Genomic DNA, 17,100 nt, shown 5'->3' on the forward strand with positions numbered 1-17,100 from the left:
TCACAAAGAAGACTGGCTGGCCACATTACATTACCACCAGTTGACAGCTGGGAAAACATAGACCTTAGTGCCTTGCCTTGGGACACACCTTTTAATGGGGAAGTTGTCACCAGAATTCAGATCTCTGGATTCAGTCCCAAACCATGGAGTCCGTGGGGTGTCCTGGGTCTATCTGACATGAGGCAAGTACTCCCAATTCCCATTCCTAGACATCGCCTTGGAGGATCCATACGGCAAGTCCACAGTTGCAGCCACTTGCACAGAGATCAAATCATCTTCCTCCAACTTTCATTTTTCTATGGTATTCATCTTTCATTCAAATATAAGGTAGCAAATTACTCTCCAGGGTACCTATAAAAGCAGACTTTACAGTATTACTAGGAATCAAGGAGGAAGCAAAAGCAATGCTTTCAACTTCTGAATTTCCTGCGTATCCCCGAAATCAGCAGTTGAGCTGCCAAAGGGATGGCAGTAGAGGAGAGGGCCCTAGAAAAATCAGGTTGGAACCATATGTGTATATATGTGGAGTTCCATATACCAAGTAAACATCAAGCCAGTTAGAAGGGTTAATCAGAAGGTAGAATTCGAAGTCTCTGCTGTGTTACAAGCATTTGATCAGAATGAATAATTTTCCTGCCCCTGTTAGAGCTGAATCAGAAGAGTTCAGCCTAAACATCACCAGGGACTTACTTAGAAACTGAGATGAGGCCAAAGCGAATGAGGCGGTCTAGTTCTTTGAGACAAGAACTTGTAAATTATTCCCCTTAGTTGAGCAGGGCAAGTTCACCCCCCAGGCCTTCTGTACTTGCTCTTTTCTCCCTTCTCCCCTACATCTCTTCCTGTGAAATCAAATGGCCAGGCTGAGAGAAGACAAAAAGTGTGGACCCAGGGGATGGCGAGCCGGGATGGGGGATGGTGAGCCGGGATGGGGGATGGCGAGCCGGGATGGGGGATGGTGGGCGGTGGGTGAAGGCTGGGGGAGGGTGGAGGGTGAGGGCAAGTCGCAAGGTCGTATAGGAAAGGAAGACAAAGAATTCTCAAGAAAAGGAGACACCAGTTATCGCTGGCTCGCCCTACTGGAAACAGAAAAACCAAGTTAAAAGTTAATGAACTTTTTAAAACCACCTCTACCTCTGGGGATTCTCTCTCTGAAGAGAGGAGCCGCACACCTCCGGGATAAGATTCCTCAAGTTCCTTGGAGCCGGAGGGATCCGAGGGGCCTCGGGCAGGCTCAAGGTGGAGGGCATTGTTGTGTCTGCTCCATTCAGAATATTCCAGCGCGCACCACCGGCGCTTGGGGTCTGCTGCGCCCAGAAAGCTGGCTGGAAACCGGAAACTGCGGTGCCAGGCCCGGGTCCTGGCCGGCAGCCTGGCTCAGAGCCCGTCGGATAACGCTGCCAGAGCGAAGACGGCCTTACCTGAACTGGGCAGGGCTCCTCCTCCAGAGGAAAGATGCCCTGGACGGCTCCACTGAGAGGCGTCTGCTCGTCTGGCTGCCCCTGGATCACCGAGAGCTCCAGGTCATCTCCTGGCGATGGGGGCCCGGCCCCCTCCATGGACGGGGAGAGGAGGATTAAACAGCCCGCCAGAAAGCAGGACGCGTACACCCGAGGGTGCAAAGTGGCCTCGAGCGTGGCTTGCCCTACGCCCCCGGTGGGCGGGGCGGGGAGCTCTCGGGCGGTGGGCGGGGCCTGGTGGGGCGTGGGGGGTTGGAGGCGGGCTTTGACGCCCGGGAAGCGCCCCTAGCTCCCGCCAGGTGCCGCAGCCTTGGGCTGCTGTGAGCTCCGGAACACAGCGGAAGAGGGCTGTTTTTCTGGTTTGTTCAGGGCGCTGCTTGCTCTGCCTTTTGCTATTTGTACATATACAAAGCAGAAGCTGAGCCGAGGGCCTGATTGGGCGTCGGGCTGTGGCATGGATGGACATTCCACCCTCCTCGAGGAGCTGTCTGTTGCACGGGCTTGCCCCAGTTTTCGCTGTCTAGCAAAATTTCATTCATTTAATCAACATATAACTATGAACATATAACTATCTCCTGCGTGCCAGGCATCGTGCGAGGTTCTGAGCCAATGAAGGTGCATAATACGAATACACTCCTTCCTCTTACGAGTCCAGAGTCAGGCAAAGACACCGTAGTGAGTGGTGGAGGGAACAGCAGGCTCAGGAACCAGGCTGCCCAGATTAATCCCCTCTCACAGGGTTCCTAACTGCGAGACCTTGGACTTTCATCTTTCTGTGCCCAGTTTCGTCATCTGGAAAGCTGACATAATGTTAGTACCCCCCTAAGGGAGTTGTTGCCCGATTTATAGAGTTGATGTCAGCAGAGCACTCAGACATATAGCAAACATTCATAAACGTTGGCTATTATCTACCTTTGGGAAGAGGGTCAAGATACCCCACCATCACCACCTCCACACACACACACACACACACACACACACACACACACACACACACAACCTGAGGAAAAAGTATATGCACCCACTCACAATCCACAGTCCATAGTTCAGAACTTCTGGTCTTGAGAGCCTGAAATTATGTTTGCTCTGCAGGGTGTGCTGATGCTCTCAAGCTTCTGCTCAGAGCTGGCTTGCTTCCCTACTTCTTCCCTGCCCCCAACAAACATACATACTGAGATGTGTTTGAGACCTGGACCTGGCACATATAAATCAGCTCCATTTCAGAAGATGTTGACTTGTGCCCAAAAATCCAGCACCCTCGATGCCTACAGTTCAGACACTGCCTAGATATCAGGTCTCTAGTTGTCTCTTGCCTGCTGCCAGCTCATCTGGACTCTGGACTCCATCTGCCTGCTGGATGGGGTTGTGCTAACTGCAGCCACTCAGCTGCTGGCCGGCACTGACTTCTGCTTTCTCTGCCCTAAAAGGCAGGACTCAGTCTGCATTCTCAGCTGGGATTTTGTAAGAGGCTTTCTGATGAAGGAGCAAGGGTTAAGGGAACCAAGAAGGGGCACCAAGTCACCCAAGGACTAGCAACAGGAGAAAGCCCTCCGTACCCTGAGGCTTAAAAGGGACTAGAGCTTGATTAAAAACTAGAACCATCAGTTGGGCCCTCTTGATAGGATCCGTAGTCACAAAAATTTGCAGCCACTGCCAGGACTACAGTCCAGCAGAGAGGAAAAATTCTCTGATCTTTGTCTCCACCTGCCAGGGTTTTGCCCGTTAACTCCCACTGGAAACTGGTGATGGAGGTTGGGGGTCGGCCTCCCAGGCTAAGAGCAGAGAATGAATCAGAGGTGAAAAGAGAGAGGAAGCCTGCATGTATACCTTTCCCTACAATAACTAACTTCTAGTCTTCCTTCTCAGACATTCAGTAGTCAGTAGACTCCTCTGGTCTGACCAGATTCCTCTTCCTGGCTGGTCCTTCCTTCTCCCATTCTGTTGCCACTCCCCACGTCTTTGTTTATGATGCTCCCTCTGCTTGAAATGCTTTTCCTTCCACTCCAGCCCACTTTCTGTACGGACAGCTCCCCTTCATCTTTAAATCCAAGCTGAAACACACTTTTCCCAATAAACCTTCTCTGCTTCCCTTCCTCCACCAAAAGTTATCCACACTCTTCTCTGCTACCCATACACGTTGTTCCTGTGCTAACCATGTCACATGTTCAGTCTAATTTAATTCAGCAAGTAGTGCTGAATTCTTGCTCTGTGTCAGGCATTCTTCTTGGTGCTTGAGATGTAGCTGAAGAGATAACTAAATAAAACACAATCACTGCCATTGTGAAACTAATATTTATTAAGGGGGGGCAAACTTAAATAATGTTTTTAGAACATCAGGAGGTGGTGCATGCTATGGGGAAAAAAAAAAGGTAAAGAAGAGTATGGGAGGTTGGAGAGCTGAGCGGTGCAGTCGGGAGTTGCGATTATAAATAAGGTGACCAACTTAGGCCTCATTAGGAAAGTGAAATTTGAGCAAAGAGTTGAAGATGGCGAGGAATTAGCTCTGCAGATTTCTGAAAGAAGAAGGAACTCCGGGACAAAGGTCCTGAGACTGGAATCTGTCTGACTTTTACTGTCTGAGAATCAGTAAAGAGGCCAGAATGGCTAAAATGGAATATAAGCAGGAATTTTTTTTCCTTGTCTGCCTCCACCAGTTGTTTAATCTCCTCGAGGTATCTATGTTCCCAGTACTCCGCTCTGTATCCAGCACAGTGCCCTCTGTAAATGTTGATTAATTTGAATATTCTCGGTAATGACAGCTTGCTAGACCCAGGGCCTTAGACCCTGACTAGAACCATTAAAACCTCTCTAACCCTGACTCCTATCCTTACCCAGCCCCAGACCACCTTTCCCATAATTTCCTCATTTGACTGCAGGAGCTCATTCTCAGTGGGAGATTCCCTCTGTTGTGTAGGATGGACTGTGGCTGTCTTCCAAGCCTGGTTTCTCCATGAACAGATGTCTAAAATCTCCTTCACTCTCCCAGAGAACCAGAAAGCTACTGTTTCCTGTCACAAACATATTCTACACCACATCTCTCAATGCCTTCTGAGTACCACGAGGCGAGGTTTATTAATTCTCTTATCTAGACGTGAATGCATTTCCAGAATTTCATAAGACTAGCCCTTGTACACTGTTGACATCCCTATGGTAGTATAGGTTTTGAAGACAAGAAGAGTTAGGATCAAATTTAAACCCTCACTAACTGTGTGTTCTTAGGCAAGTTGTTTAAAGTCAATGAGCTTCTTTCCTCCTTATAAAATGATTCCTACCCAGTAGAGTTAGGAGGATTAAATGAGATAATTAAAGTAAAGCATTTATTCCTGTGCCTGGCAAAAGCAGAATCACAGTAAATATTCCTTTCCTTTCCATAACTATGAGTATCTCTGTAACTAACACCCACCTACCCCAAACTCTTTGCACACAGCAATAACGTTTGATTCAATATACTTTCTTTTTTTTTTTTTTTTTTGTGGTACGCGGGCTTCTCACTGTTGTGGCCTCTCCCGTTGTGGAGCACAGGCTCCGGACGCACAGGCTCAGAGGCCATGGCTCACGGGCCCAGCCGCTCTGTGGCATGTGGGACCTTCCCAGACCGGGGCACGAACCCGTGTCCCCTGCATTGGCAGGCAGACTCTCAACCACTGCACCACCAGGGAAGCCCCAATATACTTTCTTTTGATATTGATTTGTGTTCCTGTCTTGTCACATTTTCTGGATTGCTGACACTTGCTCACACCTCCCCATATTGCCTGAACTACTTAAATTCTTATTTGCAACCTGTTCCTGATTTCTGATAACTGCAAATTTCTTCATCTCCAGACAGCTGACCTAGAATGTAGGTGAATGTACCAACTTCTACTTGAGGACTTTTTTTATCCTGCCAGTCTGACTCTAAACTGAAGATTCAGATGAGTTAGAAAGAAGTGTTTCTCCCTGGAGGTAGAACCAGGTTTAGATTAAATAATTCTTGTTGAAGTTTAGGAGTTGTGAATGAGGAATCAAATTCTATCTAGATTTCTTTTTGCATTTTCTTCAAAACTGACTTCTATAGGGGTAGCTTTTTAAAGGATATTGTTCTTTCATAAATAGTTCTTTAAATGTGTTTTTAAAAGTATACTGTTCTTGCACAAATAGTTCTTTTTAATATAATCTAAAAATTATTATTGACTCAAGTACTTTAGTTCGTTCAAGGGGGTCAAATGTAAATAACATTAAAAAATTCAAACATACTTCTTGCCAAGACTTGCTGACCAGTATAAGATTTTCAATTTTGCTTTTCTTGTCATAGTACTTGCTCTTCTTTCTTCATCTCCTTTAAGAGCAAATAATTTCCTAAATGGTTATCATATAAAACAAAAAATAAAGTAACATCATTAAAGTGAGGTCACCAAAGCATCTCATTAGCTTCAAATAGATCTATGCCTCTTCAAAACACCACATTTTGGGGGCTTCCCTGGTGGCGCAGTGGTTGAGAGTCCGCCTGCCGATGCAGGGGACACGGGCTCGTGCCCCGGTTCGGGAAGATCCCACATGCCGCGGAGCGGCTGGGCCCGTGAGCCATGGCCGCTGAGCCTGCGCGACCAGAACCTGTGCTCCGCAACAGGAGAGGCCACAACAGTGAGAGGCCTGCATACCGCAAAAACAAACAAACAAACAAAAAACACCACATTTTGTACCCATATGTTGACAGATGGCAAGCAGTACTATGCTGAACATCAGCAGTTAGAGCAATTGGATCAGCCACTCAGGATAATCAAGCAGAAAACAAATGAGAAATAGTTGGTTGGCTTGTGGTATTTCATTTTGCAGTTTTCCAGGCACTGTGAAGGGTGAGTCCCTACAAATTCTCCCCAATAGTCTAGCACATGAAAATGCTCCTGTCTTTGTTTTTGGAGACCATTCCACTCTATTAACTAAACCAGTCTTGGAATTTGCCTCTACTCACACCTTTGCAAAAATAAAGTCGATATTCCTACATCATTCAGGTTCTAAAGGCATCTTGGCATGAAGCAGCCAAGTAAGTTAAACTGGTGTTTCTCAACCTTTCTCCATGTCTGCACTGATGAGGAACATGGTACACACACATTAGCACCAGCAAGTGCTTAGAATGGTGGCATGTATGCGTGGTTTGAAAACTCCCTCTGATGAATCTGATAGATCATGCTAGCCATCCTCCATCTCCTGAGATCACAAACTTATGCAAAGTTGTGAGGTATTTTGTTGAATAGCAAATCTCCTTAGAAATCACCATAAGTAAAAAGTACAATTTACCGTGTACCTAAGTCACAGCAATACCAGGCAAACTAAACCTAGGTTTTAAGAACTGTCAGCCGAATTTGTTCTTCTATGCCATGGGTTCAGCAGCTAAATCTCCCTTTGTGGATTAAGGGGAACACTTGGCCCTCTGAATTGCACTATGCCACAGCCAGTTTACTGAATCCTCAGGGACCTCTTCAGAGGTGTATCATTAAAACATTTTTCCTTTATCTGAAGGAAACAGTCTTTTAGCAAATCAAAATATGTTTTGTGAAATGGAAAACATTCACTATCTCAGGGAAATCATATCCAGGTTTCAGTCTTACTATCTGATCTGGGTTATGACACCTTTTACTCTCTCTTCTTTTGCTGTTACATTAAGATTTTCCAAGGTCCTATAAAATCCAGTTTCATTATTTTGGATCCTACTTAAAAATAACATTGCTATTACTTTCTTTAACTTTGTCCCAGGGAAAAAAATAATATCATTCTTCTCCTTTCTGCTGTTTTTACCTACTTGGTGATATTGTTAAGTACAGCCTCTATTAATGAAAAGTTTATTCTGAGATTATGTGTGAAACACTCTAAATCAAAACAAAATAAATCAATAACTATGATGTATTGAGCATGTACTATAGGTTTACAACTATGCTAGGTATTGCACGGCTCTGATAATAAAAGAAAGTTTTGGCCATTGGAGTTTTATAAAGGGATCAGAAGTCAGATAACAATATTCTGAAATTTTTCACTTTCAAAACAGTCATCCAGGGCTTCCCTGGTGGCACAGTGGTTGAGAGTCCGCCTGCTGATGCAGGGGACACGGGTTCATGCCCCAGTCTGGGAAGATCCCACATGGCGCGGAGCAGCCGGGCCCGTGAGCCATGGTCGCTGAGCCTGCGTGTCTGGAGCCTGTGCTCCGCAACGGGAGAGGACACAACAGTGAGAGGCCCGCGTACCGCAAAAAAAAACAAAACAAAAAAAACAGTCATCCAAAAATTCCTTTGTCTTTCAACTGCTGACCAGCATTGCCACAATTTTCTTAAATCCCCCGTAAGTGCTTTCAATCCAACTACCACAATGCTTCATTCTATCATTTTAGTGAAGATTACTAATTAGTAATTGACAAATAAGTTTTGTTAGTTGTTTGATGGTTTCTCTGTACACAATATTACCATGTTACAGCTGAAGAAAAGTCTTGTGATATGGTTAGACAAATTGGATTAGAAAATAAGGAAAATATAGGTACTTCCTCTGTCAATAACTGAGTTTAGCTTTGTTTGCATTTGTGAAGGAGTCATTTTTATGCATTTAATTTCATTAGAACGCTGAAGATCTGGCGTGGTTTTTTTAATGGAACTTATTTCAATAAATCAGTTTTGCCTGGATCCTTATAAATATCTGCCCTTGAATAGGAACGTAAAGTAAGGTATGGATTCTTGAGCGTCTCACCCACTTTTTATCTTATTTTAGAGGTTTGGTTCATGACATTAGTTTTCTTCCATTCCTGGATCAATGGCCCTTTGACGCTTAAGAATGAATACAGCTCTATCCTTGAGGCAATTTTTCAGGGAATAAAATACATATTAATCTTTCTGTCTTTCAATACCAAATGTATGCAATCTGAGAGTTCCAGAAGAAAAAAATTATCTCATTTTACTGATAATTATTGCATTCTTTTTAAAAGAATCTATCACATAAAACACAGTCAAAAATCAAACTTGCACAATTACAAAAGAGAAGGGACATATTTATGAATCCAGGGAACAAAGTTTGACACCCTTGTATAAACACCAGGAAAGTTTGGTCTTCCACATCCATGTCCCCAGCTAACAATGCCAGTCAAAATCCATTTTCCATCACTTTTTCTTCGACAGGACAAAGGTCCACCCGAATCTCCCTACACAAGAAGATAATGTAAGTAAAAAGCACATTTGTCCCATGATCATCAATTTTGCATTAAGGTGTCTAATGAATTGTGAGCCAACGCCTACTCTGACAGGTTCTTGCTTGGCTAACTACTATGCAGTTTGGAGAAGTAACAAGAAATAATGCGAAACTTCCAATGTCATTTTAGAATTATTTTTCCTATAATCAAAAGGTGCATTCATCATAAGAAACTAGATTCTTTAGGCCAAGAGTGACATCAGAAGATTCTTGCAGAGGAAACAATTCTCACATACCTCCAAAAAAATAACAAACCTCAATAGTAATAATAATGACAATAATAACAATAGCTAACATTTATTTAGTGCTGGTATGTGCTAAGCACTGTTTTGGGTCATTTAATCCTCACAAGAACCTTCTGAGGCATGGTTGTCTTGGAAGGTAGGTTGACTTCTACCTCTAGGTCATGCAACTTTAGTGTTGGCTCATGGCCCTGAGGAAGAAAGAAACGGAGACCCTGTTTAGCTGGCCAGGTCCAATTATGAAACCCCAAGGATCACTGGCCGATAATTATTACAGAGAAATCACCCTCACTTGAGAGTCCTTTCTGACATCTTAACTCCAAAAGCTAAGGCTGAAATAATTCAATGTTTAAACAGAATTCCTACTGTGCTCGGTATTTAAAGTATAATATCTGGATTTTTATTTCCTTATTTTGGAGCATACCTGAAGCTACACCTTACTCAGAGGCAAAGATAAAAAAAGCATTCTGAATGTGTCCCTGGGTGCCACCCTTACAATTCTAAACCCGATTAGGTGAATTCTAGCTAGTAGGAGACTGGGATCTTTTTATTTTAACCGTTGCCACACCAACTCTACGAAGTCTAATTTAACCTCTAAACCCTGGTGGCTATGGGGAACAGGACTATATAACCAACTAGCTGCAGGAAGCACCCAAAATATAGTAGCTTTAGCATTACAGAGGTAAATGTTCAAATCCCAGCTCAACTAGCTGTGTGACCTCGGGTAATTTACTTAGGCTCTCTGTGCCCCAGTTTCCTCTTCTATAAAATGTGGATGAAAGAATAATTTGAATGAATTTATGTAAAGGACCTAGTATAGCTCTTGTCACAAAATAGGAGCTTAGAAGATAGAAGTCACTACAGTATTATAATAAGATGATTTTTAAGGTTATGTAAAGATGCAGGAACAGCTCCCCTGCCCTCCTCATTCTCTAAATCATCTGTTCACTTTTTGGCAATCAAATAGATATCTGCATACATTGGAATCTGAGCCTCATAGGAATGTCCCCCCAAAGATGACCTTCAACTTCACCACTGTCAGGAGGCCTATCCAGAGGCATAAAAATGAGTGTCCCTGTCACCTCTCCCACTCCTCTTTCCTTTCCCCCCAGCCTATGCGTTAAAGGAGTAAGTAAATAAAACACTGTTTCTTTAGAAGGTACATGGCCATTGCTAAGAAATAGCTAGTGATCCTAAAACACTGCGTGTGTGCATTCTGCTTTGTTTTTCAGTTTTGGGTTATAAGAAAATCATGGCAGAATGATAAATGCTGACTTCATTCCCTAATTGTTGGAGGAAAATACATGGCGACTAGAAAATGAGTTTTACAGATCCGATTACTATTTAATCACCTTTTCCTGATCTCAGACTATTAGATTATAATTAATATATGAATGAAGGTAGGCCCCTGCCCGAGTTATTGCCCAGTGTTGTATAGATTAAACGTGAAAGCATTTATGGAAAGTACAACATGTTAGGCAAGGGAAACGTAAGATGACTTACCCTGCAAGCATCTTTCTTGCCTGACATGACGCCCGCACAGAGCATCCTCGAAGTGATGATCCCATAGGTGGAAACACAGAGGGTTTGGTCAATGAGCTCTACCTCTGCTTGCTGCAAAACAGGGGAGCCTTTATTGTCTGGAAAACACATAGAAGTAGAAATCACAGTAATGATTACATTTACTTTATTAGACAGTTTACTCATTTTCTCCTTTTACCCTCATAACAATTTTTTTAGGTAAATTCTATTATGATAACCATTCTTCTGATGAAGAAATGGAGACTTAAGAGGATAAAGGACTTCACCAGTAGCACAAGAATAGCTAGGAACAGAGCAGGATTCAGACCCAAGGTCTGACTCGACCATCTGAGCTACCGTGCCATACTCCTTCACCAGGTACCTCCGGCCTTTAGGACTGTGAATCAGCAGCAGTTATTACCAATGCTCACTGGTCAGGAAGGTCCCTTAAGCGGAGCATGTTAACTGACATATGGGAGTATCCTCGGAACCATAAAAACATAACACTGTGGATATAGCTCTTTCACTTCCTTTTCTAACCTCTGTGGCTAAGATGATTCAGAAAAATAAACACTCACACACTCATGCTTGTAAAGAAAATGTCCCATGATATGGGGTTTGAATAGACTCTTTCCTCTTGTGATATATGATGATGTAATTAAAGCCCTGAGCGCAGTCCTGATAGGTTATAGGTGTTCGAGCAGTGATCTGCCTTCCCTCAGCAGGGCCAAACAGGTGGTGAATTTCATGACTTCAATAACTAAATGTAGGCAGTTAGCACTGGAGAAGCTGCCCATAGTGAATCTTTAGAGAGTGTCAAAGTAAGGCCAAGATAAGGTTCAAGACTTACAGAAAATGTATCTGTCCTAAGCCCTTGGAAATGACTGCAAGGGAATCCAAGATGACTGGGAGATCAAGGGAAAGCATTAGCTCTAACCTTTGGATTAAAACTTTGGATTCTTCTCCTTACTGTGTATTTAGAATCCTAGGCCATAAAATCCTTGGCAGGACAGACGTAGGGACTTCCCTACCATAAAGTCTGACCTTTGTGCATATGAAAAAAGATGCCCCCCCTGGCTGGAAGAATTGTAAAAAGGTATCCCCTCTGGGTGGATCAATTCTAGGCTGATTTAACCCCCTATGCCTGAATCTGCAGTCTGGGAAGCTAAGGGCAGGCTGGATTTCAGCCCTCACTCTCCTTCACTTGGCCAGTTAGTTGCCCTTGTGAAGGACATACTCGTATTATCCTCCAGACAACTGTCTATGAGTTGACACAGTAAGGTGTGTGTGTGTGTGTGTGTGTGTGTGTGTGTGACAGAGCATCCTTCACTTCCTTATGAAAATCAGGCAATTTTTTTGGATGAAAGGGAGCTAGCAAACCCCTCTGAGTTTGCAAAGAGCCCATACTATCTATCCAGTGCCTTGCCCAGAGACCTTCCCTTAAGAAGTGGGTCCTGCTTCTTTTTGGGGCAAGGGGAAACATAATAAAACAAGAACTATAATACTCTCCTCCATTCCACCTCTCAGAGTTCTTAGAAGGCTCAATGAGATCATATACAAAAACCCTCTCCATGAACCCTAAAGCACCACATCAACACGAGTTACTACGATCTGGAGAGGAGGGCATGGCGTTCAATGACACACACACACCTGCTTCGTGCCTTCGCCCCCAGCCGGTCACCCAGCACTTCTCTCCACTGCGCACTTTCTGGCCAGCAGGAGGAATGCATATTGGCTGAATGAGCTGTTTCAGGGTCTCAGGCCAGGCGACACTGAGCTGTAGCAAGGCAATATCATAGTCAAAGGTCTGGCTGTTATAGTACTCGTGGACCACGATTCTTCTCACTGGGGAGACGAACTTGGCATTCCCCTGCACGTACATGCCAAGGTGAGCAGTCCATGGTGTGGGGTCGGAGAGTCTGGTGCAAAAGGAATGAAGCATGGAGTCAGAGGCCTGAAGAACCAGACATGGTTTGGAAAAGAGCACTCCACAGAGGGAGGAGGGCTGCAGGAAGGGAGGTCTGACTTTCAGTCCCTATCTTAGTCGTTGCCTCTGTCCATGGGCATGGCAAGAAGCACAACTTCTCTGAGCCTCCCTTGTCTCCTCAGTAAAACCAAAGATGAAGTAAGGTAGAGCAGGGCTGGTGAATGATAGCTAAGGTCCAGAAAATGTCCTCAACCACACTCTAAGGACACGCTGGCGATTTTCTTGCCACCAGTATTTCAGGAATCACACACAGGTCAAGATGGTTAGTGACTGGAATTCATTTGTTACCTTCTCCCTATTCATGCTGACAGTGGTATTCGATGGAGACAGACAGGGCCAGTAAGACAGTGGTCTGGGGATCCTTTTGCCAAATTCAAATGATATGAATACCAAAATAGATGAGAAATCAAAGTATTCCAAGCAGGAATGTAAGGAAACTCCTTCTTGAAAACTACCAGAAGCCTTAAAGGTCACTGCTCTAGGGCTTCCCTGGCGGCGCAGTGGTTGGGAATCCGCCTGCCGATGCAGGGGACACGGGTTCGTGCCCCGGTCCGGGAAGACCCCACGTGCCACGGAGCGGCTGGGCCCGTGAGCCATGGCCGCTGAGCCTGCGCGTCTGGAGCCTGTGCTCCACAACGGGAGAGGCCACAACAGTGAGAGGCCCGCAAAAAAAGATCACTGCTCTAACTGTTCATACTTGACTATTCACAGGGTCTCACTCCCTATGAGCCCTTCCAGAATTCTAATCCTGACCCCGCTAGCCTGGCATGAAGTCACTGAGGGTCTTGTAACCTCCACCTGAGGTTTCTGTCTCCGTGGGTGCAGCAGCTTTGCTCTGGTGGGGTGAAGAGAATGTGGAAGCTGTGGAAGAAAAATAAGGACAGATCCCAAAGAGTGTGGCCCCTTACCTGCTTAGCTGACATCTCACGGGCAGCACTGGGGACCCAGGGAAGTATTGAGGGCCACGTATTACTTGGAGCAGTTTCTTAGCATAAAAGACTAATGGTGGAACAGAAGTGTAGCCGTTTTAGTCATTAACATGAATCCTGTAACTTCCAGGAGAAACAAATACTCTAATTGTATAAATTTATTGAAATACTCCACTTTAAAAAATTCTGAATGAGAAATGAATGGCATATTTTTGTACCTAAGCTCCAATAGATTCCAAATAAGGTTATTTTTTAGTGAAGTTGTTTTCTGAGCTTCCCTTTCACCCTTAGCTGGTAGAGTGTCTGCCCCATAATAACCCCATTAGTAAAGGCAGACAGAGCCCTTCGGACGACAACCCTAATGGACTTTTTCATGATCCCCCCATGATATTGTGATTTATAATAAGAAATATATACTTGGTTTTCCTTACATTCTGGCATAGAGCTCCTAAAACAATTTCCTAAGTGATGAGAGGGGCAAATGTGTCTTTTGTTATGCTAATGAGGTTACTTTGGGACTGCAGCTAAGGCTGGGGGCTGGTCACCAGGAGAACTAACTATGTGATTGGAGGGTTAGAACTTTCAGTTACACTCCCAACTTCTAGGGAGGAATGAGGGGCTAGAGGTTGAATCCATGGCCAATGACCAATGATTTAATTAATCATGGCTGTGTAAGGAAGCTTCCATAAAATTCCAAAAGGACGGGGTTTGGAGAGCTTCCAGGTTGGTGAACGAATGGAGATTCGGAGAGAGTGGTGCACACCAGGAAGGCATGGAAAATTCTGTACCCTTTCTCATACCTCGCCCTATGCATGCCTTCCATCAGACTGTTCCTGAGTTATATCTTATTATAATAAACTAGTAAGCCAGCAAGTAAAATGTTTCTCTGACTTCTGTGAGCTGCTCTAGCAAATTAATAAAATCCAAGGAAGGGGTCATTAGAACCTCCCCTCTATAACCAGTCAGTCAGAAGCTCAGGTGACGACCTAGGCTTTGGACTGGCATCTGAATTAGGGGGAGAGGGGTAGTTTTGTAGGATTGAGCCCCTAAACTGTTTTTTTTGTTTGTTTTGTTTTGTTTTTTGCGGTACGCGGGCCTCTCACTGTTGTGGCCTCTCCCGTTGCGGAGCACAGGCTCCGGACGCGCAGGCTCAGCGGCCATGGCTCACGGGCCCAGCCCCTCCGCGGCATGTGGGATCTACCCAGATTGGGGCACGAACCCGCGTCCCCTGCATCGGCAGGCGGACTCTCAACCACTGCGCCACCAGGGAAGCCCCCCTAAACTGTTTAATCTGTCTATCTGGGTAGACGAAGTCAGAATTGAGTTGAATTATAGGACACCCAGCTAATGTCAGAGAATTGCTTGGGACTGTAGGAATCCTCCCCCGCTCTACACTGGAAATTGGATGCAGAATCGCTACCCTCACGCTCTAAATAGGGATTCCTGTACCCCAGCAATCCCTTAATACCCGTTCTCCACACATTCCCATACTCCACAGTCTTCACACGTTCCCACAGAATTTCTTCTGACTTGAAAGCCCTATCCTGTTTTCTCAGTCTGGTAAAAGCCTGTTCACTCTTGATATTCCTTTGTGTTCTTCTCTTTGTATCAATAATTCCTAAAAAGAATGTTCGGCATACAATTGATGTCACAAAAACAAAACAAAATAAAAAACCACCAGTTGAAATGACTGAATGTGTCCAACAGGGAGCTTCTTCCCACAACATGGGGGCAGGTGTATGGTCTGTGGTCTGTGGTCACTTCAGAGTAAGAATTGAGATGCCCTACCTGTTTCCATGGAAACAGTGGGCGGCCGAGAGAAGCCACTCCCTGGAGATGACTGAGGCACCACAGTAGGCAGATCCAACAAAGTGGAGGCTGACTTGCCATGGCCAACCCCCTTCTTGGGTGTCGGTGCCCCCGATGATGCGGTGGAGGGTGGAGGGACTCCTGCTGCAGCCTTTAGGAAAGGAAGGGTCACACGAATTAAAGGCAGACTTGGAAGAAAAACTGGAAATCCAGTCAAGTTTTGAGCTGGGTTGGGAACTGACTAACCAGATAAGCAATTTGAAATCCCCTGCTTATCTAGAGAGGCGAGATGCGGGTCTGTCTGAAACCAGCACCAACAAATCACTACCTCCCTCCTGAAAACAGGCCTTGACACAGAGTCTCTGTACAATAACGCACATGAGGGGAGGAGCGGACCTATTAGTAACAGCTGTACTGATAAGAACAGGAGCCGTGGAGTTCAGGTTGTTAGGTAGAGAAAAACGATTAGTTCCAAATGCAACAGAATTGAGAGTGTCCTTGAAGTTGTGCTGATTTGGGAGAGAATTTGTAAGTACCAAACAAATGAAAACCTAGTTGGACTTACCTGGTAGCACAGTGATTAAGAATCTGCCTGCCAATGCAGGGAACACGGGTTCGAACCCTGGTCCGGGAAGATCCCACATGCCGCAGAGCAACTAAGCCCGTGAGCCACAACTACTGAGCCTGAGTGCTGCAACTACTGAAGCCCACGCGCCTAGAGCCCATGCTCTGCAACAAGAGAAGCCACCGCAATGAGAAGCCTGCGCACCACAACGAAGAGTAGCCACCGTTCGCCGCAACCAGAGGAAGCCCGCGCACAGCAATGAAGACCCAATGCAGCCAAAAGTAAAATAATTAATTAATTAATTTTTTTAAAAAACCTAGTTAAGAAAAACTAGTTATCAGAGCAATTATTTTCCAGTATAAATAGTATTGATAAGGATACATAATTAACAAGTTGGCACATGGCCAATTAGAAACCACACAACTAATAATAACATAGGGTGGATTACTGTTCTCAGGTCATAGCTAAGGAACGAACCAGCACTTGACATTGATCACAACATAAGGCATAATTAACAAAGTCATCCATGGCATTCCAGTACCTATTTCCTTTCTCATAGGTTTTTTTATTTAAGAGCTTATCCCTGGATTAGAGTTATTAGAAAGTGAAAGTTCTCAGTATAAACATCTAGTGCATGAATGCTTATTATCAAGAAAGAAGACAGAATCCACTCTAGAATTTTTAATTCTGAGAAACCATTTCAGATTCAGTTCACCAATGTTTACTATTCTTCCCTGGCCTGTGGCAACTTCTGCCTCGGGCATTACACCAAGAAGGGAATAAAAATGAAAAACAGATCAACTGAGGAACAAATACAAAGGATCAGAAGGAACATGTTTCTACTCACTGCAGCCTTCCTCATCACTTCCATCTGGACAGTCCGCAGCGCCATCACATTTTGCATTTTGTTTCCTAATGCAAATATCATTGCCACACTTAAAAGTTCTCTTGTTGCACGGAATACCTAAAAGTGAGCAAAAAAGAAAGAATTTTTCCTACTCAGAGACAGATTTGAGTGAATGACACTGAATTCCGTCCACAAAGGATGGCTTAGCCACAGGATCGGTGTTTGCTGCTCTGGGAAACATGACAGAGGGAAATGAAGCAAGCCCACACTGTCCCGTCCCTGCATCTCAGCAGAGCCACTGAAAGGAAGGCAGGCAGGTGCACTAGTTGAGAATCAACCCAATAGTCTCTCCTTTCTTCCACTGTAGGGGAGATGCCAAGCAGTTGGCCATATCCGTGGCTTAAGCCATGGCTTCTTTGCCATTACTTTACCTTGTTCCCCAAGAAAATTTTTGAGCAAAAATCAACACCATACTCAGTCCTTTTATACCATTGGGGGTGGGAGGGAATGGACAGATTTTGTGAATTACTGCACATTTGT

At 44.6% G+C, this 17,100-nt stretch overlaps 2 protein-coding genes across 5 annotated transcripts in view; both read right to left on the reverse strand.

Annotated features, from left to right (window-relative positions):
* The window catches only part of C5H3orf52 (chromosome 5 C3orf52 homolog), a 31,244-nt gene extending 29,589 nt beyond the window's left edge, over positions 1-1,655 (reverse strand). The window contains exon 1 of the mRNA XM_067738912.1: positions 1,419-1,655. Within this exon, the coding sequence (XP_067595013.1) occupies positions 1,419-1,556 (138 nt within the window). The 5' untranslated portion in view covers positions 1,557-1,655. The remainder of the gene's footprint in view (positions 1-1,418) is intronic.
* A 6,688-nt stretch (positions 1,656-8,343) lies between these two features.
* The window catches only part of TMPRSS7 (transmembrane serine protease 7), a 51,137-nt gene continuing 42,380 nt past the window's right edge, over positions 8,344-17,100 (reverse strand). For all 4 annotated transcript variants that reach the window (XM_067738917.1, XM_067738916.1, XM_067738914.1 and 1 more), the window contains 5 exons: positions 16,561-16,677; positions 15,128-15,299; positions 12,074-12,342; positions 10,406-10,542; positions 8,344-8,613 (listed from right to left, as the gene is read on the reverse strand). In XM_067738917.1, coding sequence (XP_067595018.1) covers positions 8,443-8,613; positions 10,406-10,542; positions 12,074-12,342; positions 15,128-15,299; positions 16,561-16,677 — 866 coding nt within the window. In that variant the 3' untranslated portion in view covers positions 8,344-8,442. The remainder of the gene's footprint in view (positions 8,614-10,405; positions 10,543-12,073; positions 12,343-15,127; positions 15,300-16,560; positions 16,678-17,100) is intronic.

This window comes from Pseudorca crassidens, chromosome 5 (assembly GCF_039906515.1).
Source record: "Pseudorca crassidens isolate mPseCra1 chromosome 5, mPseCra1.hap1, whole genome shotgun sequence".
Taxonomy (NCBI): domain Eukaryota; kingdom Metazoa; phylum Chordata; class Mammalia; order Artiodactyla; family Delphinidae; genus Pseudorca; species Pseudorca crassidens.